The following is a 26,372-nucleotide window of genomic DNA, read 5'->3' on the forward strand; positions in this document are numbered from 1 at the left end:
CATGCTAAATGAACCCTGCATCCCACACTATAAGACATCCACATAACATCCATCATTTCTCCCTTTCTGTCTTCATCAATTCATCATGCTTACTAACCATGCAAAACTAGATGGGCTAAAGAACTGGATTTAGGTGGTGATGTGAAAATTTGAGCAGTGGCAATCTGAACAGAAGCGACAAAGGAAAACATTCTTTAATTGTGTGAAAAATTACTACCAGTAAATATACTATAAGTACTAATTGCTGTGTTATTAGACAGACCATATCTTACTGCTCCCTGGTGGCCAAGTCACCCTCTAAAATAGTACCGGGATCACCGTGGATCAAGTAGTACCGGCTCACCCGAAATAACATACATGTCGTGGCCTGTAAGAGTTGACTAGTGTTTTTGTTGTTTTGCCTCCCTCTTCAGGCGTTTTTGAGTAGTTGATTTAATTTTAATTAGTTCTAAAATGTATTATGATCGGCTGATTTAATCACATGACACTTCCGGCTCATGGGGCAGTGACGACGTCAACTGAACAACACAATAGTTTTTGTGTTTACTACCGGTCGACGGCTCCCAGTGATCTCATAACTTCCATTTGCTGTTTGTGCATGTGAACGGGTGTTGAATACCCCTTTAATTATATTCATTCTATAGACACTATTGAAAGCCAAGCCACCTATATTTTTTTTTCTTTTGAAATTGATAACACGAGAGGCGGAAAGTAGCACATACGCCGTGAGGAAACCGAGAGCGCAACGCTCACTATGCACAATAACAGCAAATCAGTCAGCTGCAAATGTCAGCTGGGATGTGGCACATAATTAACCCATCCTGACAAAGAGGCCAGGGTGACCTGCAAACGACAGGCGTGTTCTGAAAGGATTGTGCTTGGGCTTAATTTTTTCCCTCGCAAAACATGGGTGTGCTAATAATCCCTACACACCTGAAGTGAAGCATCTTTCCCATGTGATTTAAAGTTTTACCTCTAAAATTCTCAGGATGTTCCTTCGGTTTGTGCAACCTTGAAGATCTGTTCCAGGAAATCCTGTTGAAATGCACAATCCCAATTGACCTTGAATGCAGCACAAAATGCACCGTCTCTAGGTCTCCAACACATCATTATGGACAGAGGCAACAGATTTTTTTTTTTTAGTCAATAGAACAATCAATACTATGAACCTATTACAATTCACAAGAAATAGAGAGCCCCCTAAAAATGTTAGTTTAAATTCTGGCAATACCACAAATACATGACTCGAATACTTTGGAGAAACTACAGCACCACCACTTGGATTATTAGTGATATTGAGGTACCAATTGTGGCCCAGTTGCACTGGTCTGGGTAGAACTAACATTTATTTTCCACGTTTTTGAGGCTTGTTAACACAAAGCAACTTTTGAATGGGATTGTTAAAAATAAACGCATACCCATTTAATATTCTATATTTGATTGGATCCCAAATAATTTCCCAAACTGTCATGAGACACAAAAAAATCTCTTACTACATCACCAGAGGAGAACACAGCCTTTGTTTTTAGTTCCGTTTTAAACGTCCTCAGAATTGTAACATTGGATAACCTTTTCTAGGAATTGTGTAAACATAACATTTAGGGATAAATACTATTCTTAGGAGTTAACATTTGTTTTGAGGCGTTCAGACTGCTGCGGGCTAAAGGGACACGTTTACACTTGAATAGACTGTTGAATTCTGCAATGTTACCAAACTGAGGATGAAATGAATGAACAGAAACTTCTTTTAATCACAAACAAAATAGACTAGATTCCATTTTAGAAACAGCTACCCAACCAACCAGACAAAAACGAACACACTGTGTATCAAATTAAATATTCATACATTCTTTGATGTAGTCAAATTTAAAAACAGCACAAATCAAGTTTACAAGAATCAGTCTTTCCACAGTGGACAAAAGTTGCTCAAAATTAGGGAGACTTGTTATGCATTAAGAGGCCAAGGTGTATTATAAAAACATAGACAAGAACCAACATAGAGCAAAGGTTTGTCAGTAAATAGTCTTCACCTATGGAATAATTATGAAAACAAATGGAAAAAGTGTGAATCTCTTACTATGTTTAAAACAATGTTTAAAAAAGACAATGCTACAAAGATACAGACAAATATAAACCTGAGTAACTGTACTATACCTTCATGTTTTTTCTTCAAATTCCTTTCATTTTCTATATTTTATTACCGCAATTTGCTGTTTTATTTTCTTTTTTTCTTTTATTTCTGGAAAACACGTGGGTTGGATTCGACAAATTATGAACCCCCTTTGAACATATAACTGTATTTATAGTAATGAATATGAATTGATCCTTTTTTTTAGGTTGTGTTTACATCGATGAAATTTGTGTTTACATGTTAAATAAATCAACGTTGCGGCTGAGATGGACAAGGTTATACACAAGAGGGCGCCATTGCTCAATCAATATACATAGCACACATAATTACAGACGCTACGTGTGACCAAACAGGTTCCTTAGCGTGTCATCTTTTTATGAGCGAACGTGTCAGGAGGTTGAGAGATCAGGTTCCGCCGTTTGTCAACAACACAATGACTTTTTTCATTCCACATTGTATCCAGTCCGTTTTAGCGACATCTGATCAGCGCGACTATTCAGAGCGGTTTGCTCACTCGCACACAGTACAATTGTGTCATTGACACATTATCCATCGTTTCCTGCTGCCATAATGATTATTTTTGTAGACACTGTCTCGCCACAATACACGTATTGATGGTAATGTTTGTGCGGCAGCCAGAATTGACGTAAAGCCAACAAACAACCTTAAGTGTCAAATCAAAGGGCTCTTTTTAATTAGTCTGCGGTCTCAAAGTCATGAGGGGACTTTTCGAAGCAGAGGCGCCACAAACGGATCACAATGGCCTCTTAATACGACACATGCATCCTCTTTGTCGCGTTTGGGGGATGGAATTACTGTCGAAAAAGCTAAATTAAGAGTGACTGCAAGTGTCAACAAAAGTGGATCGTATTTACTCTCACACGTGAATGGGGTTTGGTACATAGCTACACATTATCCACAACTGTATTTATTTAGTTTGCAAAAGCCAGCACAAAACTTGTTCAACACTACAAATCAATCAAAAATGCCCCCCCCCCCCAAAAAAAAAAAAAGAAAGAAAAGTTTATGCACGTGGAAATTTACCCTGCACAGCAAAGCTAAACGTGTTTTTGAATCTCAAACTTTTGTTCCAGAATTTTAAGTTTTCTTTCTTTCTTTCTTTCTTTCTTTCTTTCTTTCTTTCTTTCTTTCTTTCTTTCTTTCTTTCTTTCTTTCTTTCTTTCTTTCTTTCTTTCTTTCTTTCTTTCTTTCTTTCTTTCTTTCTTTTCATGCGGATTTTTAGTGGTGAAAACACCCACAAAATTTGAGATTTTTATCATGATTTTGTGTGTTACTTTTTTTAACAAGCAAGAAACTACTAAAAAACTACATTTCCAATATGAAACGGAACATTTAAACGACACAACAACCCTTGTTAAAACTTTCAGTTTTTGTCATTTCCGGGGCCCCTGCGGTGCGCGTTGAAAGTTTCCCGGCACTCCTTTAACGCGCATATATACCCGTAATTAGCTACCTTGCCTTTGGCGTTAACACTTGCGTTTGACATATGACCCCCTGAAACTGCGGCCATCAAGTTGACGTGAAATATGAAGTGTTGCGACATGAAGAAAGCCGCGCCGTGGGCTTTGAAGCGCAATCCTCACTTCCCCTCTTGAGGTCCCCTGTGTGAAATGGGATCGGCTTAATAAGTTCCTAATTTATTGAAGCCAACACCAACACACTGACACACACACACACACACACAAGGGGTGAGTTATCACACCTCGGTATAATACCTAGTGTGTGTGAAAGTGTGTCACGCAGTAATAAAGTGATCCACGTGCTTGTTGTACACAAAGCCATAAATCATCTCGAAAAGCCTGCAATGTTATGGAACTTCAATCAGCCACAACACCTCATTATGTTACTCAATTAGACCTTTTGCTCTAGTGACTTACATAATTAGCGCATGTGGAGAGCTGGAAGTCATCGCCATTCATCAAAAAAATACTTTGGGGCGCTAAAGAAAACTGAAAAAGTTGAAGATTTTTTTTTAAGTCAAATGATAGCCTTTTGTGTTACCTTTGCGTCAAGGTGTTGGATATTTTGATCCTATTATTCTGCCCACGCTATGTTTCATGTTAGCTAGGCGGCTAGACAATCCTACGAAACACGTGGATCGCTTTATTCTTCGTGGATTTTTTAAAGAAGGTGTAAAACTGAAACAATAATGATCGAGAATGTTTACATTGTGCTTAAACTAAAATATAACAAAATTAACATGCCCCAAGCATGCTAACAGTCGCGAGTTAACGCGCTATCCGCTAGCTCAGCGCTTGTCGCTAGCTCGATGCTAATCGCCAGATGTATTAAGCATGCGTTTCACACTTTTGTGATGTCCGACTCAAATAAATACCCCTCATAATATCATCATTTATAACACCACGGAGAAATAATATACAGAAGCACATGTACATGTTGCATCACCTTAATCGTGTACAACACAGGCTATTGTCCAGAGCATTTAAACATCAATTAACCCGTATCAGCAATTACAACTAATGACTAGGCGTGATACTCTCAACATTTAAAAATAAAAGGAAAGTTCAAATGATTTGTCCGCAAAGTCCACCAAGCGCTTTAACAAGACTGTACGCAAAATTAAAACTCGGATTTTAATACAAGAAGACCATCATTTTATTTATTTAACATTAATGAAATATGAATGAAAAAAACGACAAAAATACATAAAAAAAACATAAATAAAATTGCTTGCACTCACCAAAACGACTCTCACAAAACACTTAATTCCACACAAAATCCCTTCTTCTTTCTTTCCTCAAGTTTGTCTGTGTGTTTCAGTTCCAACGTTTGTTTTATTTCACTTTATAAAAGGGCGCACAGAAACAACACACTTTAGTACATAGGTGTCAAAATCCAGTCCTCGAGGGCCGGTATCCTGCAGATTTTCCGGTTTTCTCTCCTCAACACACCTGATTCAAATGATAAGCTCATTTGTAAGCTCTGGGGGAGCTTGAAAATTATCCTAATCAGGTGTGTTTAGGTGAGAAAACCGGAAAGCCTGCAGGATACCGGCCCTCGAGGACTGGAGTTCGACACCTGTGCTTATGTCCAAGTCCAGTATGTCCAATTCTTCTGCCATGCATGTTTTGGGAGTGTGGGAAGAAGCCGGAGCGCCCGGAGAGAACCCGATTGGGCTCGGGGACCACATGCAAACTCCACACAGGAAGGCCAGGTGGATTTGAACTCGGGTCGGTGCTAACCACCGCCCTGCGAGAATCTCGAGGCGGAGAAAACGGACGGCGACGGTGTAAATGCGTAATCATTTCTTTTGGTTTATTCTCAACGTTCGGTGGCAGGTGGTGGTCATTGTCCTTGGATCTCGTGTAGAAACAAGACAGTAACCGTCTTTGGGCTCCTCCCTCAGAGCTTGTTGAAGCCAAGATAAGAGGGCGAGTCGAAGCGAGCTGTAGGCCGGAGGAACATCCCCTTCCAATTAAGCGGCATTAGCCCTGACCTTGTTTAAAGGGAAACATTCCCGCGTGTCACCAGAGTGTCTGCAGGAGGTGGAGAGCCCGACTCCACGCCATTATTGACTCCGTCTCCTCAATTACAGCCTGTCAGGGCCATCTTCTCCGAGCTCTCGTGCATAATTACGATTTCTTTACTATTTGCCGCCAAGAAACGACCAAGCTCCAAACAGTTGAAATCATACCTCAACGTAATAAAGAAGAGAAAAACATGCACCAAGGGTTGTTTTACCAAGGCTTGAAAAATAGCAGTTCTGCCGAAAGAAAACAATTAACGAAAAATTTCCAAACATTTAAGAAAAACAAATCCTGACTGACTTGCTTCAAAAGCGGATTTTAATTTACTAATAAGTAGGAAAGTTCGCTGACCAGTTCTACTTGTATGACTACAATGTACACGTGCTTCTTTAAATGTTGCCTGTAAACGTGGAAAAGCAATAGCCTTCACACATATGTTATTCCTACTCTTTATTATTATTGTGAATATTAATCTTACTTAGTTATTAATCGTCCTATTTTTTCGGCGCGTTTCAACCCAATTCCAGTTTGCACGCCTTCTTAGAACAAACTGGTTCAATTTCCCCCAAACAGGTTGGCACTACACATACACACAAACACACACACACACACATATATATATATATATATATATATATATATATATATATATATATATATATATATATATATAAATTCATCGCTTCATTAGAAAGCAATTGTAGGTACAGAAGACATTTTGACATAATTATTTGAATTTTAAAAATATATTAAACTGGTTGAATTGATTGCATTGCCGAAGAGTGGTGAATATTCTCACAATTTAATATAAAATAAAAATGAAACTAACATGAAAATCTGTTTTTTTTTCTTTTTTCAGACTAACTCAAATGATTTCACGGACCCCCTGCCGTCAGGCCACGGACCCCAGGGGGGTTCGCGGACCTCACTTTGAGAACCGCTAGAATCGCTCCCAGCATTTCACGTCATTCCACATCAGTTTATCTCATTCCAATTCATACGACACCTCTACATTCAGCCCTATTGCCTTCACAATTTCTTCAGGAATTGCACTCCAGTTTAGAAAGCTTTTATGTTGGCGGAATCCGCGAATTCAAAACACAGAGACGTCAAAGGGAAACGTTTAAAATTAGAAGTCAAAGAATGGATTGCGTCACGCTTTGGCTTCCATTGTGCAATATTTGCATGAAACAAATTGTGAGTTTTTCTTGTTGTTGACAAACTAGATACAGTAAATACAAAAAAGTTGCTCAATATTTGAGTTCCTGGACCTCGACCTAAAATTTGACTTGTGAGTAATTGCTCGGTAAAATCCCAACCTTGAAGCGTGTGCCAGTAATTATTTATTGCAATGTTGTATTTCTTGTACCTCAACCCGTGAGCCGAGCTGGCAGGTCAGCGCATGAAAAAAATAAATACAATAAAAAGCTGCCAAGAGGAAGTAAACAGACTCCGAGCTCTTCTCAAATACTATTTAATTATGCGTCATTTAAAGTAATTAGGCCTCAAGTGCTGCTCCTGCACCTTTGTATGAATAAGCAATTCAACGTGTTTATCTCAATAAAGAGGCTGTTTTAAGAGTATTAGCTCATACTGAGTCAAAGCAATCTTCGTTGTTTTATGGGTTTCATTTCGAGGGAATCCTACGCTGCAAAAAGTGCCGGACCAAAAACAAACAAAAAACATCTAAAAAAAATTGGCAGGTTTTCTTATTTCAAGCTTTAAAAAAAAAAAAAAAAAAAATCGACCAATGGGGTAAAAATTTATTGCTTGGAAATCAAATCTAAAACCTTCTTTTTCCTAATACTTTTAAGAACAATCTGAGGGAAAAAAACAAGTCAGAAATTTTTCATCTAAGCTAGTTGCAAGTCAATTTCAATGGAATTGTTCTCAATAAAGAGTATTTCTTTTTCAAAATGTACCTTAAATAATCTTTTTTCCCTAGACTTGAGCAAATGTTTCTGATTTAGACAAATGAAAGCAATATTTTCAAATGAATTTCAAAATTCAGCAATTTTGCTAATTAATTAACTCAAATTCAGGCCAGTTTTCTAGATTGAATCAAATTTAAAGTTGAAAAATTTTCCAAAATTCATTGTTGATTACAATTTTTTTCTTAAAACTACACCCATGCAAAACAGGAATTTTAAAATACCCCCCCAATAAAATAAAATAAAATAAAACAATGTCTACAATGCAGTAGATTTAAGTAATCATAATTCTAAGACCTAATTTAACTTAAATTATAGAGCAGAAAAACATAGATATATGGATCACCGAGTCCGTTCTCATAATAAGATTCAGTTGTTTCCTAACGTTTCCCAAATGAAGCAAAATGGCCTTAGGCTTAAGATGAAGATAATTCAAAGTCATCTTTTTTACTTGTCATGAGAAAAATATGAATCTTAAAAAAAATGCTGGTTTTAATATCCTGAAATATATTTATTTTTAGACAAACACGGATACATTTCTTATCATGAGCCCGCTTTTACTTTCTTAAAACGGACTTTTTGCAGTGTACCATTTGCAATTTCATTAGATAAACAAGACAATCACACATTGTGTACTTATTCAAAGCACAAAAGGTACTATCTAGCTCAATGCTAGCGCACAATGCAAAACACCTGCCCGGAACTAGCATCCATGCTACGTATTTTTATTTATCCAAACAATGCTCACCCACATATATTCTTTATCCTCTTTCAGGAAAACCTAATATTACTGCAGCTGTAAAACTTGTTCTCGTGCTGACTGTAATCCTATTCGCAGATAAAGCGTCACGACGTGACTGAAGCGCTAAATAATACAGTCAGACTTTTATGTCATTTTTATTTCTATTTTTTATTTTCCTAGGTGCCACGCATAGGTCAGTATGTTCTCGAACCCTTAAATCACCTGAGTGGTGTAATTAGCACTTTCTGGGACATCTCGCAAGCCTCTAATGCCCAGGGGGCACGGCAGAGGCGCCGCTTGTTGCGAAAGAATTCCCTAAGAGGGAGTCAGTTGGTGAGAGGAAGCAGAGGGGAGGGCGGGGGGCGGGGGGGAGGCGGGCAGGCAGTTGGGCTGCCCCCCGGCAATTTGGAGGTTAATCTCGCATGCTGACAAAGCAATACTGCTGAGTGAGCCAGCGTAAAAGAAACCGAGTGGGGAGGGACGCTCCACTAAAGTCGCTTTCTTCTCATACACAATGGAGACCGAGAAAAAAGATTGCAGGATATCATAATCTCGAGAAAGAAAAAAAAATCAAGCCTTGTAGAATTGCATTACTATTTTTCATTATTATTATTATTTTTCACTAAACTGGGCTTATTATCACAGAACTTTGGCTGACTTTGAAAGGGTCATACCATCATCAAATATCAATATATTTTTATTTTCAACATTTTTTTTTACAGTATTATGACTTTTGAAGACTTTTGCATTATGAGTGTCCAGGCTAAGCCAATCAATGAAGTCAGTGAAAGGCTTGCAAATGTTACCGCCCCCTCCGGTGGTTTTTGGGTGTCAAGACAAAAAATTATATTGCACCCTGTTTGCGAGTTGTCTTTGAAAGGATTAATGTAAAAATCAGGGAAAAAGCATGATAACACATTGGGTTTTCCAGTATGTCTGAAATTGACAATATTTCCAATTTTTAATGGCAGTAAATGAGCCTGAAATGGACTAAATTTGACAGCTATACAGTGTAGCTCTCGATAACTTGTTCTGCAAGAAGACACTCCATGCCAGGGGTGTCAAACTCATTTTTATCATGGGCCACGTTGTAGTTATATTTTCTGTCCGTGAGCTGGAATAACTGTAAAGTCAAATAAATACTCAAGTTCATCACACAGTTAGCTAACTTTGAAATCAGAGGTCAGTAAAAACTGTTCGAAACAGAGATTGGGGACAGAAAATAGTTTTTTGTTTTTTTTTACCCCCAAAATTTTCAAAAGTTAACAACAACTTGCAAGTCTGGGATTTCAGCCAGAAACTTGAAGTCAAATGAACATTTTACAAGCTACATAAAATGATGTGGCGGACCTTGAGTTTGACACCTATGCAATATTTTAGCCTCCTAGTGTTTTTTTTGGTATGCTTTCCCTTTGTTATCACACATCAAAAACACCCAAAAAAAACGAGTTGGGTCAAAATTTTCCCAAATGTTCCCAATTTTATTATTAATTTTAACGTGAACATTACAGACCGCGGTAAAAACAAAAAGTCTCAGCGGCGTAAGAAAAAATGAGGCAGTACCTTAAGGCGTACTAAATTATCCTGGTACTTACTAATTATAATTTTATTGCTTTATATTTATTCCCTGGAAGCTTTTTTTTAAAAAATACAAATAATTACTGCAAATATGACACAGTATTAGCATACTGTAAGCTAGCGATGGACTACGGTACGTCCAAAAAAATTATACCTTTTTTTTGGGACTCCAATCAATGAAATGCAACTTGATATACATCACATTTTCATCCGAAAAAACAATAATAATTATGAGGCGTGATTGCATTGCATGTGTTGCTACTTTGTGTTGCACTTCCCACTATAAATGTGTCATCTTCTTCTTGTGGCTTCTTTGAAGAGGTTTGGCTACGTCAACAAGCAGATTCCGAGCGCACTTGGATCAATCCGTCGTGCGCGAATGCCACCCAACAACAAACAAATGATTGATAGAGTTATTTTGCAATTGTTATAAGACTATAAACATAGCCACTAGCTAATTAGCCCTCAAGTCTAAGTGGGGACCACCCCAAAAGTTTTGAATATTTATTGTAGTGTTGTGACAGTGGGAAATTTTAGCACGGTTATTTTTTAGGAGGGGTTCCATTTTCTAGCACGCGTCAATGCCAGAAGGCAAATACACGAAAAATAATTAGGCAGATTTTTTGGGGACTTTTTTCTGTACGTTTTTGAGAGCGATTTAAGTTTAAAGACCAGTCAAAAAAAAATAATGTAACTAATTGAAGCAAGTTGCAAATTCAAATTCAGCAAATGTTTTTAAGGTCGAACTTAAAATAGTATGTTTATTTTAAATCAACTTGCAGTTCAATGGAAAATTTCTTCCACTCAACATGGCAATATGAATTTTTACCTCACATTATGATTTTACTCGCAGAAGCGCGATTTTTCACACAAAATTCTGATTTCGGTTGGAAAAGCATCTTTTTTTTCGTAACGTGAAGACTTTATTTTTTCAATTTATATTCTCACATTTTTTTTCCTTTATTATACAATAACCTTAACACTTTATTGTCTTAACTACTTTTTACATAGCCAATCACAAGAGGAGATTCCCTTCAACCATTGAGTGTTTACAAAAAGGTTTGTGGGGATTTACAGGTTCTTATTGTTCATTGTTAATTCAGTTATTTTTAGTAGGGAGTCTATTTTCCCGGCAGGCATCAATGCTTGGGGCTTGTTGGCATGAAACTCAGGCACGAGCGCATTCTCCTTTTTTTTTGTGTGTCATTGTTTTTTGTTATTTTGATGTATTCTTTTCATCGGTTCGACTTTTGAAATAGTGGCTCGCAATTATATCTGTCACCTTTTTCCTTGTATTTTATGATAGAAATGTCATAGAAATAAATACGGCAGTTACGGTAACCATTTGTTTTTCCTGGAAAACAAACAAAATTCTTACATTGTGCCAAAGTTATTTTAATAAAAGAGTGATTTTATTTTTATAACACTAATACATTGTTTGATGAATTTTAAACTTTTTTTGACACCATACTCATAGAATTACTTTTGTCTAATGTTATTACAACTTCATATTTAACATTACTGTATAGCGCGCTAGTGTCAAACTCAAGGCCAGATCCTAAATTTAAACATTAAAATGAAAAAAAAACGAAACCAAATAAAAATGATTACATTTAAAAAACAAAATCCACATTTTTTTTTCTGGCTTCTGCTTTCGAGTTCATATTGTACTTACATTTTATTTAACTTCAGTTAAAACCTCCGATAGAATGAGCCAATGCCTCGTTGATTTGAAGAAATTATTGTATTAAAAACGCCAATATTTTCTTTAAGTGAGGTGTTTCATGGTGAAACATTAACCCAATTATTTTTAGGAGGGGTTCTTTTTTCCCAGCATGCATCAACGCCACAAAATCCGACGTGTGCGCGTTCTTTTCTCCATTTTCCTAGACTTTTTCATTGTGCGCAACACTACCTCGGACTTGACACGGCTCCCTGTCGTTTGTGGAGGTAATTACCTGTCGACATGGCACACAACAAAGCAATCAGGGAGGGACTCCGTCTAGACTTGGCGTCTCGCTCCTGCTTTTCTGCATCCCCGCGTTTTATTGTTTGACCCGTTGTTTGACCCGACAAAGAGTCAACTTTGCACTTGAAAGGCAACAGATGACACCGATTGTCCTCCAGATCACGAACTAATCCCATTGTCGCCCATTTGACCTTTTGAAAAATCATTCAGAAAGACGACAAGGGTGGGAACTAATCAAATACAAATAATCTGGCAGTACGTTTAAGCGGATTTCGCAAGTACTGTAATACCCAAAATATTTTTTTTTCCCTAAAATGAAGACCAATGGTATGGGTATGTCCTGTAAATAGTACCTTAAAAATGGGAAAGGTCCAGCCAACGGACAGGTGACGAGCCTACAACTTTAAAGAAAAAGAAAGCTTTCAAGAGCCAATACCAGGAGTCCCACTTGAAATAAGGACTCCTCGCGGTAAGGACTTTGAGTGCCACTTTGTCCACAAAGGACGCACGAACTCACAAGGAATTTATTTAATCAATGAAATGGATTCAATTAATTAACGAAACATTGAGTTAATTCATGACACTTTTATATAACGATATATTTATTTATCGCACTTTGGCACTTTTGGTCCTCCACATCGAACGGCCTCCTCTAAGATGAAAAGCTATTTTTAAAACACAAGTACTTAACTGCAGCGCGTGAGTACTTTTGCCACCTCTGAAATCATCATTGTGTCCACATGATGAGTTTGAAAAAGCTGAGCGTTGGGGTTCTCTGCTTACGTGGCGACAAACAAGCGGAGAGACAGCGAGTCTGACCCGCTGTAATGGCCTGGCTTTGAAGTGGTCAAGATAGCGCTTGTAATCAGACTAATTGATTGTAACAAGGCACTGGAGAGGAGGGACGGGGAACGCCGTAGGGCCCTTTTTAGGGAACCGCTGGTGCTGGAGCAGGGTAGTAATTCAACATAATGCCAGCCATTACGGCAAAGACAAACAACGTCGGTTGTGTTTGAGGCCAGGCGGCAGATGGCCGATGCGCAGAAACGCCGCCGCAAGGGAAGTAAACAGGCTTTAAGTGCTTCTCAAACACAATTTTGTTTATGTGCCTATTAAATGAATTAAACCCCAAGCGTAGCTCACACACTTTTGTGTAAGGAAGTTATAAAGTACACGCTGCATATCTCAATGCGGACGCAGCATGACTGACATATTATATTGGCTTCACTATCAGGTTAAATGTGACAGACTTGTGAAAGGACGTCCATAGTACATAATTCAACCGCAGGCGGAACTCTTGGTATGAATATTGGGTATGAAGACCGAGACTGATTTGATAGAAGTTAAGCATGTTAGCGAGTGTGGTATATCGACGCCTCTCTGCATTTTAATGTCAGTAAAAGGCCTGTTTTTGTCCCGGTTATTCAGGCTGTCGTAGTAGCCTTAATCAGACGTGAGCGTTGTGAGGACAAACAGTCAGAAAAATGGATGGATGCATGTTGCGTGGACTGCCACCATTGAGCAATTTCATGAAGGGGGCAAGGCAGCCACACAGTAAGAGCAAACAAGCCATTTTACTTACTCGGAACCGTAAAACTCATATTTAATAAGAAATTAAATCGCCAGTGTGGTAAATGTAATTTATACGAGGGAAATTTTCCTTGGGTAATTTAAAAGCGGTCATTTTCATAGCAATTACGACGGGGATATATTGAAACAAAACAGCTAAACACCAGCATGTCAGCCTCCATAATTTGTTTGTTATAATATTTTCACTCCAAATTCAATTTTTCAACTCCCGGTGTGTAAGTATGTTGACGAATTGAGCGTACTTGTTTCTTCACACCGGATGTAAATTAGAAATCAGCTTTCCGATTTATTACCCTCGAAGTGTAAACATGAATTTGCCACTGGAACAGACGAGTGAAGGAAGCTTTTGTTGTGGGTTAACGCGACGGTCTGACAAGATCTGTTTCAATGCAAATGCAATTCAAAACAGGAGAGGCTCACACGTACCAACTTACTGGTTAAGTGACTAAAAATCTCATAGTACACTTGCATGCTGAATATACAGAGACTTTCACATTTTATCACTTGAACATATGGGTCATTTTGACTAAGCTCTTATTGGGACTATAATTTGCAATGCAAACACATTATTGGTTAAAAGGGAGCGGGTGACTCCTGTTTGTACAAAGCAAGGTTACCAAGCCTTCACCAATATTTATGAGGACTATTAACCTCCTCGCTCCTTCTTCCTGCACCGAGGTGATGCAAATAAATTAAAAGCGGCATCTCGGTAATTGCCAAACCGCCAATCAGTCTGTTACCAGGCCGCTGTTGTTGCACTTCAAAGTGCCCACGCAAAAAGCGTGTGACCTCAGCAGAGGAACGGGTCACTGCAAAAGGACTCTAGCGGCCCTTTCTCTGCCCGGTGAGGTCACAACAAAGATCAGCGGGATTGTGTGTTTGCGCCGAAGCTCGCTTTCCAACCCGTGACCCTGGCCCTTCCCTCAATAAAGTCCACCGGAGACGTGAGTCATGTCATGTTTTTTATGCGTCTCTATTACACTTTATGTAGCACGTGTCCTCATGGCGTCCAGTCGGGCGAGTTTGGACATTTTCCTTGGATCTAAACCAGGGGTCCCCAAACTTTTCCATCTGGGGGCCACCTTACTATTCTCTTCTCAGATAGGAGGACGACCGCAGAGACGTCTGAACGTGAACGTTTATTGTTTTGTAGCGCGCCATACATAACCAAATATCAATAGCCCTTTTTGGGAACTTGAGCGTGAAAAAATTTGAAAACAAATAGCAATATTATTGCTGCTCTTCACTGAACATTAATAGCCTTTTCTGGAATCTTGACTCGGAAAAAAAATAAAAACAAATAGTAATATTATTGCTGCCCTTAACTAAATATTAATACACTTTTCTGGAATCTTGACTGGGGAAAAAAGTAAAAAATAAATAGCACCATTATTGCCGCAATTAGCTAAATATTAATACTCCTTTCTTGGATTTTGAATGGGAAAAAATTGAAAATAAATAGCAATATTATTGTCACACTTAACTAAATAATAATACCTCTTCTCGGGATCTATCATAACGGTTTTTGCGGCATTTGTGTAACCTTAAGGAGAACAATTTATAAGGGGGTTTGCCCCTAAAATATACTAACTACACTTGATTGCAACTTCAATGGAATAAAATAGAATAGAATAGAGTGAATGGAACTGAACAGAAGTCAGTGTTTCATAGATTGCAAACGTTTTTATATCTGTAATAATAATATTGTAATGTATATTATAAAAATAATATCGCCGTAATGCCGCAATTTCAAACCCTTTCTCTTGTTGTTGTAATCGGCTTCACTGGCATCAGCAATTCACCTGGAAGCGCATCAAAAATGCAGTAATGCCTCGAATTGATTGACACTCTACTCCTCCGCAACTGTTGCAACCACAAGAACAAATTTATCATTGAGTAAAGACTTCAGTTTTGGTGTCACTCAAAGCAGGTAATAGTCAAGCCTGCCAGTGAGAAGACAAGCTGTATAGAAAATGTATATTGTCTTTGTAAACAAATAACAAAAAGCCTTTTTATTGGATGTCTGTGAACTGCTCCAGTTATTGAACGGTCCCGTGAGAGTGTTAGCTGTTTAAAGGATTACCTTGAATGAAAAGGATGGCACTGTAATGAAAAAACAAGGTCAGGCTATGAAGTTATTGCATTTCTTCAACGTGAAATATGTCAGCCATAAGTGACAAACTGTCCTTGACTGCAGAGATTGAACGCCACCAGAAAAAAAAACAAGACTCGCAAAAGAATGAGCGGACTGGATCTTGTAACGCGGGCCTTGAATAGATCTGTCTGTACTTTTTAACAGCTAATTGGTCATGGCGCCATTGGAGCTAGGTAGTTATTTGTGTGTATCAAGAGAGGGCTCCAAGGGCTTGACAAGTTCTGTGTATTCCGCATATATATATATATATATATATATATATATATATATATATATATATATATATATATATATATATATATATATATATGTTGCACCGCATTATAAGGCACATAGAATAGAAGCTGCAGCAGTGGCTGGGGTTGCGTTATGCATCCACTAGAGGGAGCTGCGCTAAAGGGGATGGCAACAAAACAATCAGAGAAGTTGATCAAGTTGTATTAATAGTGCATCAGAAATGAAAAATAACGATTTGTGAATAGTACTATCTGAATAATGGGAAAAAAAAATATCTGTTGATTACATTAAAAGAATGTTTTGATTAATTTGGTGAGTTAGCCACTGTTTGGACAGCTCACTTCCCGTATGGCATGCATTTCAACATTCACTCATCCGTCAATGCTATTTGGTCTTCATTTGAAATGCGGGTGGCAATGAGATATTAGTTGGGAATAAACAACAACAAAAGCAAACAAAAAAACACAAAAAGGCGGCATCAACTGAAATGAGACGGGAACAAAATGTGCAAATGTTTGAAATTGGTTGGATGAGTAATTACGTTGGGATACCACCATTACCATTAAACAGACCACCATGAGTGTCATCAATAACATTAAGGCGCAACCAACCCACAGATAAAACATGAAGCGGGATGATAATTAAAGAACGCAATTTCTGGATTGTTTTTTGAATTGTGAGATTCTGACAAATAAATGGAGCAAGCTCGACAGGGAAGACGTTGCTTCATAAATGCTGTTAGGCTGGGCCATGACATCATTGCCGCATGAATGCTTTTTCTCTCAATAGTTTACTTTTTTTAATTTTTATTCTGACATTTGTTTTAGCTTTCAAGTTGTTCTTTGTTTGGCAAGTTTTTTACGCAAAACACCCATTTTGCCCAATCCATCAGAACTTATGATGACCTGAAATGAGAGATTCCAGGTGTAAAAAAAAATCTCTATGAGCAGCTTGTTTGTTCACAACATCTTGCGCGGCATTCATGTGCTGTTTTCATACCTTTCAAATAGAATATGACAGAAATTTAGCTGTGAATATGAGCGGTAAATCTTGCACCACATTTAGTGTGTTTTCAAGACATGGCACACAAAAAAAATGTTCAGCTCAGGCTCGGTTGTTGTCTTAGGTGAACGTTAGGGGTGGGTACGCAAAGCACGCAACATTACACATCAATGACTTCTGTCCAATGTGTACCTGCGTGCCACTTATGTGCACCTCTGCTTGTACATTAGGAAAATTTGCTGTAGCATTATTAGTTTGTGCTGCAACATGTAATTACAAAATAGTAATTTAAATACAGCAATTCGTTCATTATTTCCTTTGAGTTGTTTTTGTTTTATCTGACTGAAGTTTCACTTTCTGTCTGGCCTGTTCTTGAATGCCGTCTAGAGGTCGTTGACATTTTTACTTGTGCATGGAAAAAGAAGATTGATTTGCTAAATATTGGATAGACGCTTTAATGTTTATCTCAACTTACCTCGTCGGTGCTTGGGGGTAAAATAATGGCATGCGTCTAGTCATGTTTATAAGGCATGATATTGGTGCTTCCTTTTTTCACTGATTAACTTTCTGAGTTACTTTCTTTGAATGAAAAAAAAAAATGCCAACACGGCCACCACCTTAGCCATGCTCCAATCTAGTGTAGTATTTGCCCAGCCCTAACCTCTCACCAAGTATGTAAGTGTGGTGGCACCACAGTGTCCTAATGGAAATGTAAATAGTGTGCAAACGCGGCACAGGCTGCAAATTATCCCGACCGAACATTCCACCACTTCAAAGCTGTAATTACAAAGCTCCGAGGTGTGCCCGACCCAAATAGAAGCTTCCCAGGCATCTCTATCCAACTCACACACATACACACAAACATGTTCAGACAAATTGCTTTCGCTATTATCGTGGCTTAAGTGGCATTAAAGAGGAAAGGAAGTGGGATGTGCGGATAATTTTGCCAAATCCCGGAGATCCCCTATCATTTGATCGTTTATTGTTCAATCCCTTTTTCACTTGTTTTCGCTTGGTCGTCTTTTAATGGACCTTATCTATAGCCAAGTATAGAAAAAAAAAAAGAGACATCCCAGAGGTGTTGTCCGAGGCTTCGCTGTGAGATTATCGTGTAATAAGTGTAATGAAAGCATTTTCTTCTCAGTCAAGTTTTCAATAGGAAGTTGTTTGTGCACTAATGCATTTTCCGGATTATAAGGCGCACCTCCATTGAATGGCCTATTTTAAAACTGTTATCATATACACCAGGCACACCACATTATAAGGCGCATAGGGTAGAAGCTAGAGTAGTGCCTGCTGTTGCGTTATGCATCCACTAGATGGAGCTGCGCCAGAGGGAATGCCAACAAAGCAATCACATAAGTCAGTCAATCTTTATTAATAGGCCATCAGAAATGAAGAATAAGGATGATTTGTGGAAAATACTATTTGAAGAATGGGGGAAAATGACCTCTTGATTACATTAAAAGACTATTAAAGGCCAAGACGAATCAAGAATTGAAAATAATGTATTAAAACAGGTGAGTCGTACTGGTTGTTATCTGAGCCCTAATTGTGGAAAACCTTTTGGTGAAACTTCACCTTGTTTTGATGAACAAAAACAAGTAAAGCACAAAAAAAGTTCTCATTTTAGAGCACATTTCTGGTACTGTATAATTTCCTTGGTCTAACCAATAAAAGTGCCGACATGAAATAAATATAAAATATGCATGTTCAAAAAGACTGCAATTAGATGAACACGAGCTGAGGTGGAGAAACACGCAGCCAAGAACATGTTACGTGAATCATGAATGACAAGGAGCCCGTGGGGCGTTCAGGCGCAATAGTTGAGGGACGGACGGGTAGGGTGAGGTGGGATGGGGGAAGGCAACAGTTTCTCCCCCGAGGAGCTGATCTTTTCATCTGGCTGCTCACTGGCGCCTTCTCAAACTCCTGATTGTCTGTGAAATCAGCCCACTTTAATAACGCAACCTCAACCAAAATTAAATCAAGAAATATTTCTCGAAATAAATTAAAGTGTCATTAATAGAGTAAATTGTTACATTAATTCGTTAGTAGAGACGTGCTGCGATGGCGACCACCGCTGCGAAGGCCCACTTCAAAATAAAAGTAGGCATTGATAAACGTGTTATTTATTGTGTATTTATGATGTGGATGCTTTATGATCTGAAATGACTTTTAGTTCATAGTTTTGTGTTTTCAAGGTTTAGTCGTTTGAATTTCCTGAACGCTTGAAAGAATTCCAAATTAAGGTTTTTTGACCGACACAGTCTGTGAAGAGTATAATGGAATGCAGATTAATTTTGCATTTATCATTACGCAATTAGTAGCTTTCGTTTTCAAGGGAGTAAGTGAGTGACGTCGATTTTTGAAATAGGTTGGCCCAACTTGACAGGTTAGTCTGCACGTGAGCATCTATGTGTGAGCCGTGGCCTAAAACAGCCCCTTGCATGTGTCGTCATTTAGTTTGGGCGTGTATCTTACTGTTTCACCGAAAAATTTGGCTCGGATATGAAAATAAAAACAACAAAAAACAAAGTGATGGCATGTAACGTGAAAAACAGGTAAATCAAGATCCGGCTGCTTTTGAGTTATACGGCTATGGGATCCTTGGTTGAATTTTCTCACGTTCCCCGGGAAAATTTGTTTGGATCAGATTCGGAAGTAAACCCGCTTTGATTTTAGAGTTTCCTTTGTATCCATTCTGCATGGAAACCGATTTTTTCCCGAATAAAATCGCCCGGGGTGTGACGATAAAATGTGATCATGCCGCAGAGATGACACAAACAACTGTGGCCCACGGCGATGAAACGGAATTACGTGAAACATCCGTTCATTCGAAAACAAACATAGAAAAAAAACCTTCCGCAACCATCAAATAAATTAACTGTGGAAAGAAGTGTGAAGTCCAGGAATGGCTTATCTGACAACCTAAAATTGCCACAATGAGTTAGTTGATAGCAGTCACAAGGAGATATTTCAAGTTGAACAGTTGCCGAATCATAGGACATCACGGATGAATGTCCCAGCCGCACGGAGGCATGTGAACATCTCATCTGGTTTTCGTCTAGTGGAGCCGGGGAACAAAGTTTAAGTGTGGAGCATAAATCTCCAACTGGGCTAGTGTGTAATTGGTGTGACGCACCATTTCCAATGCGGATTAACTCATTCAATGCCAAGACGTATTTTTACATCTTTAACTCATTTTTATGAATTCAGGAATTCCATTGTATGTATCTTTTTTCCCAACTGTTTGGCTAAAAGAATATGAACGTAATTGATTACTTTAGAAACAAAAGTGCAAAAGTATTCATTATGTTTTTAGTTAGTGCTGTAATCAATAATTTGAGGTACCTGAGTAGTAGAGATAGAGATGACTTCCTTTAGAGATTTCTAAAGTACAAAAGAAATCGATTACTTTCTACTTTACCAAATAAATGGATTACTTTCTTTCGTGATTTTTAAAGTACTAAAGTAATCTGTTACCCTCTTTAGTACTTGAGTGTCTAATATCATTGATTAGTACCTACAGAAATCAATTGATCTACTACTTCTACCTAAAGTAATGAATTACTTTCCCAGTTGGCTCTAACAGAAAAGTACCACTAATAAAGCAAATAAACTGTTTTGAGATAAAGAAGAAAAGAGTCCTGCGCCGCATGCGTGGGCGTAATGCTCTACAATTAGCCGCATGAGGCCTGTGTTTACAAATACCATGTCATGAGGTTAACATTTGAGTGAATCCAATCAGTAGAGCGCAATGAGATTGCAATAGATCCAAAATAGCCTTGTGAGCTTGTTGACGACATGAATTGAATTTAAAAAATAATAATAATACAACAAAGATGCCAAATGACGGAAGCGTATTGAAGATATTCCAGAAAAAAAGTCCAATATCGTGTTTAAATTTCACTATAATCTGTTTCAGTTTCACCTTACGTGTTACGTTTGAGATACGTTACGTTATATAACATATGATAACGGTTTACATTAGAAAGTAATAAAGTTAATGTTTTTATGTAATAAGTTTCACATTCTCACGTCAAGTTATCACATTTGTTTCTTTGGGTATCTACAAGTCTTTACAGTACATAAGGTAAACTTCCACAGCATGTTTCAGTTTCACGGAAAAATTGCAAGTTGGGTCGCAAATGGCCCCCGGGCCATAGTTTGGAAACCCCAGAATTTTCATTGGTGCTCACTTGCTTGTCCAAAGGAGCATGCGTGAGTTTCGGTAAGCGTTCGACTTTCCTAATGTCAAATACGTACTAGAATTGGGGCCAAAAAACAACAACAAAAAACACTGCTCGTCAATCGACTTGCAGCAGAGGTCCTGTAATCCAACAAGTTTCAGAAGTCATATCATCCAACACAAGTCACTCTTAAATGACGTATCTATATCTTCTACTACTTTCACTATCAATAATCAAAATGACGACGATGAATATCAAGTTCAATTTTCATTCGGTAGAAACAATCTCCGCCTTGCCGAGCTCCCCCTGAAGGCAGCGCCGCTCAACATCCTGGTGAAACGCGATTGGTCCACACCGATCGTGCGCGTCACGTGACGAGTGTACATACAACCGCCTACACGCGACTTGACTTGACAGCAGCAACACAACGCGAAGCTCATCGGAGCAAGACCGACTTGCTCAACGCACGGACGATGGAGACAACTACGCGGGAGAGCGCCAGCGATTTGGGCGGCGGTTCGTCCGAGGAGGAGCGGAAGAAAAGCTCTCCTCCTCCCCCTCCTCCTCCTCCAGAAGCGCCGCGGCATCGTTATCCGTTCAGCGTGGAGGCGATCATGTCCGGGAGGACTACGGAGGCGAACCGCGGACGGGAGGCGGTTCGGTGCAAGGAGGAGACGGGGTCGGTGCCACGGCCCGCGGGATTTGCTTCCGTTTACACGTGCGGGGATGCGGCCGCTCCGAAGAGCTACCCAGCGGCGCCATCGTCGCCGGTCCAATCCGAAACATCCGAACCGGAAGACTGGCTGATCTCCTCTCAGCCTCGTGAGTCGCACACGCTACATTGTCACCATAACATCATTTACATTGTGATCATTCTGCTATATCATTCAAGACATCTTGTTTACAAGTTCTGCAACCAAATTTCCGTGAAATCCAATAGAGACATGTTCCACATTTAACTCACTCTCACATCTTAACCCGTTACAAATCGGATTCAGTGAATACAGTTCTACTATTCACACGCCCATTTTTACAGTCACTTACACGTCAGAAATGAGACAATTTAAACGATAGGCCACACATTTTCCATAATTCCACGTATGACCATGTACCAGATTATAAAATGCCATCTTAAATATTTGAAAGCACGAATTCAATCGAAATAAACACAACCTAATGAAATGATCAATACATATTAATTACCATAAGTACCGGTATATGTTCAAGGGAGTAGGAAGGTCTTATCTAGTCCTACCCACTTGTTGTCTATAAATAAAATTAAAAAATAGGAAAATAATCCGATCCAATAACAAAGTATTCACCATTTTTCAGTTTGTTTTCATAATTATTCCATAGTTGACCACCTTTTTCTGAAACACACTTTTTTGTATTTGTTTGGATAATACATAAATATGAACACAATATGTGCCAAATATGTGCACTTAATTATTTCAACTTTCATAAAATATTGCAAAGCAACTATGATCCTATATATATATATCTTGCATAGAAACTAGCATTCAAACAACAAACCAAATGTGATACTAAATTTCTCATCACTCGTCATATTCGTCATACTTAGTCATATTTACGGGAAATGTCACACGCAAAATCAACTTTAATAAATCTGAATAGGCTCAGTCCAATTTCCACTTAAATGCAAGAAATCCACACAATGGAAAAGCTGCAATCTAGAAATACCATTTCTGATTTTACGGAACAATTCCGACAGAGAGAATAGCAGAAAAAGAATCCGCTGTAAAATGTATGCCAATAAGTGACTCGCTCTGGCGACCTCTAAAGGTTCAAACCAAAATAACAACAACAAGGATCAAAAGCAAAGCTGAAAAAGCTTTACTGTGACATACCAGTTGGTGTAGCTACTTGGATAAAAACAAGGTAAACCCTAACAAGAACCTCAAAAAGTATTGTACAATGCGTGAGATTTTTATATGTGCAACAGGGGGTTTCTCAGGTAAGTCCCATATCCAAGAATTATATATCTTGCAAAAATGCACAGACATGACAGCGATTAAATCAATCATAGCTGAATTTCATTTCAATACAAAATGTCAACTAGATGCAAATGATTACTTATCAATGCATATGCAGTAACAAGCATATGCAAAACCTTTGCGTATGCTAACATATGCAACAAAGAGAAATACCTCGCACAAACGAAAATGCTAACGAGCTAAATGCACACAAGGCAGCATTGTGTGATATGCTGAAGACACGAATCAACAAACAAACTAATCTTGGGCATATCGTTTTCATAATTGACAATATTCTTCCAGAGAAAGTACAATTTACTTACACCGGGCCATATATGACGAGACAGAACAACGTATGTGTCACCAAAATTCACTGATCTCAACTGAAACCTCACCATCCTTCCTCACTACAAAATGCAATATCAAAAACGGCCAGAGGCGGCGCCAAAAAACAAAGATCGAGCAAAAGAAAGTGCAAATAAAGCACAGCAGTATAGCAGTTAAGGATAAACTCAATCAGTTCCAAAACATGATTTCGGGTGCAGGCCACGACGCCCGGTACCAGTTCAAACGCGGGACGCCGACCAGCAATTGGGAGCCTCTGATCGAAACTGAGCTTTGTTATCATAGGTGCTTATCTTGTATTGGATTCCATTAGATCGGGGGACATTTTCGTGAACAAGGGTCACATTTGTTTTTTTTTTTTAAATGTACAATCTGGCAGGTCAGTGGTTTCCTTGTTTTATTTTTGTTTTTTTACAGCAAATACCGCCACAGAGACCATTATATAAATAACTAATGCAAAGGCATTGTACTTCAATACAACAGATCCGTATACTTTCCGAATGTACCAGACTGATTTATATCCGCGCTCACTTTAAACATGATTCGGTCAAACTTAAAGTTTTGTGATCTTCGAGTCTGAATCCGACACATTGGTTCCCTCACACAGGACACGTCAGTCCCACTTGCCAGCTGAGGAAGCACAAGTCCAACCGCAAGCCGCGCACTCCGTTCACCACCACCCAGCTTCTGGCCCTGGAGAGGAAGTTCCGGCAGAAGCAGTACCTGTCCATCGCCGAGCGGGCCGAGTTCTCCTCCTCCCTCAAGCTGACCGAGACCCAGGTGAAGATCTGGTTCCAGAACCGGCGAGCCAAAGCCAAGAGGCTCCAGGAGGCCGAGTTGGAGAAACTCAAGATGGTCGCCACGGCGAAATCGGCGTCGTCGACGGCGGCGCCGTTGATTCAGCCCGGCCTCCGGTTGCCGCTGATGCTGGGCGGCATGTCTCTGTACAGACAGTCCTTCTCCGCCTGTCACCACAGAGCCATGATGCCCTTTTCGCCATCAGGACTGTACGCCGCACCTCTGGGTTACGGCATGTACCCCTTATAATAGGAATTATGGCGGTCGCGTCGAGGATGCCGGACTGACTTTAAACATGTTTATAGCCGCACAAGGAGATTTCTTATTCTCCCCATGGTGAGGATTGTAAAACGGTTTAGATGAGTTGCCTGCTCACATGATGTCTCGCTAACCAGCTCATGTTTACTCAACGCTTGCACTGGACTGAGAGCCAAAACGTGCCTTACGAATATTCAATATGGTTCCATTAGCAATGATTTCTGCTTCAATCTATTGCTACTGGCATTTTTTTAAAAATTGTAAGCAAGGGGACTTTTTCCGCAAAAACAAGTGGACCATAACAGCGATTTTGGGACAAATTTTTATCAATTTTGAATCGTGTTTGAAGAGAATCAGATAGAGAAAACAATTTTCCCCTTTTATTTGTCAACAGATACACATTTAACTTATTAATACACTTAAATGTATTTAATTTTCAACGTTTTCAAAATCAGTCAAAAGTGTACTTGCTTCAAGGTAAATGAAGTGTACAGCTTGTTACTCAAAATACATGCGGACAGATAAGAGAGACGTACAAATAATACTGTACTGGAGATTCAGCCTTATTATTATTGTTATTATTAGGCTTGAGAGTATGGTAATTTATCTGTCTACATGTGTTGCAGCACATTTGTATTCAGATATCAGTTGTTTAAATGTTAATACTGCCACAATGACGCTAATTGTTAGCTCGTGCCAATGGCGTTTCCTATTCTATGTTAGCATCACGCTAGCTGAGGCTGTGTTGTAATTTTAAATGCACAGGTTACGCCTTATGTTTTATATGTTTCGTTAAACAATATTTGTCAGCTGAGAGTGTTAATAAACAGCTTGAAGCCAGCAAAAAGTCAGCGGAACTACTTTGGGGACCTTCTCTGCCTCTTCTTCTTGCTCTTCATAATGCTACATGTTTTCCAGTAGACTTTAGCGCCACCATGCTACACAAAGTGCCACTTAGACTGTGTAATAAAATGATGGCTTAAAACCCGCAATATGGTGGGGATGCTAACAATATTAATCAATCATTCATCCCAATTACTGCTTTAAATGACCTTTCATTTTGGCTTTAACTACTCCAGCAACACAACAAGGTGGCCTTGAATCTATTTATTCTCTCTGGAACTGTGGGGATTGTACAAGTGATTTTTTTTTTTTTTTTATATATATATATATATTTATGATTATTAGTGAGAACACATTACGAGCAATATATTTGTATGGTTCTTGAAGAACCCTTTCAAAGGGTCCACATTATGCTATGCAGTTTACACTTCATGTTTTTGTTTAAATCAAATAAAGCCTTAAAGAGTGTTTGTTTAAAATGTGTTGTTTGTCTTATGTTGTTTACCTTGTAAGTTTTATGCAAGTGCAGATAAGGTTTACGAGGGAATTATATTCCTACAAGGTGATAGAACAAAATAAAACAGGTTTGACACTACAATGCAAATGCAGTAAGGAAGACATAATTACAGTAATTATTTATTGTATGAAAGGCACGTGACTATAAAAATACTACTACGTTTTTGTATTTTGATCATGACCGTAATTTCGCAGAAAGGTTTGTCCAACCCGGTATTATTTCCTGTTTGACTGGTTCAACGTTTTTTATTGTCATTACAACTCTAAATATTGTCGCCTTCCTAGAATAATGGCCCAAGTTTTTTTTTCCCACTTTTTTGATATAGCGTGAAAATCTGTACCAAATACTGACTATATGTATTTATTTATGGGCTATTTGATTCAAATGTACTTTTTCATGTTTGTATGTGGACAGTAAAGACATTTTTAAAAAAAAGTAAAAAAAAAAAACATGTGACAAGTGACAAAAGCATTTGCATGGGACTGAGACAAAATTGCGACGCGGTCTGCTGGATTTATTGGGGAGTATACGATCAATGATAAAGTTTTGATTAGACCCACCAAGCAATTCTGAAAACAAA

At 38.6% G+C, this 26,372-nt stretch overlaps 1 protein-coding gene across 1 annotated transcript; it reads left to right on the forward strand.

Annotated features, from left to right (window-relative positions):
* The first annotated feature begins 21,408 nt into the window (after positions 1–21,408).
* On the forward strand, positions 21,409–25,731 carry msx2b (muscle segment homeobox 2b). The gene is made up of 2 exons (XM_088440965.1): positions 21,409–21,859; positions 23,984–25,731. Exons 1-2 carry the CDS (start codon positions 21,511–21,513, stop codon positions 24,421–24,423), a joined length of 789 nt encoding a protein of 262 aa, XP_088297091.1. The 5' UTR covers positions 21,409–21,510; the 3' UTR covers positions 24,424–25,731.
* The last annotated feature ends 641 nt before the right edge of the window (positions 25,732–26,372 follow it).

This window comes from Hippichthys cyanospilos, chromosome 18 (assembly GCF_059441005.1).
Source record: "Hippichthys cyanospilos isolate Australia breed blue-spotted pipefish chromosome 18, RoL_Hcya_1.0, whole genome shotgun sequence".
In the NCBI taxonomy this organism is placed as follows: domain Eukaryota; kingdom Metazoa; phylum Chordata; class Actinopteri; order Syngnathiformes; family Syngnathidae; genus Hippichthys; species Hippichthys cyanospilos.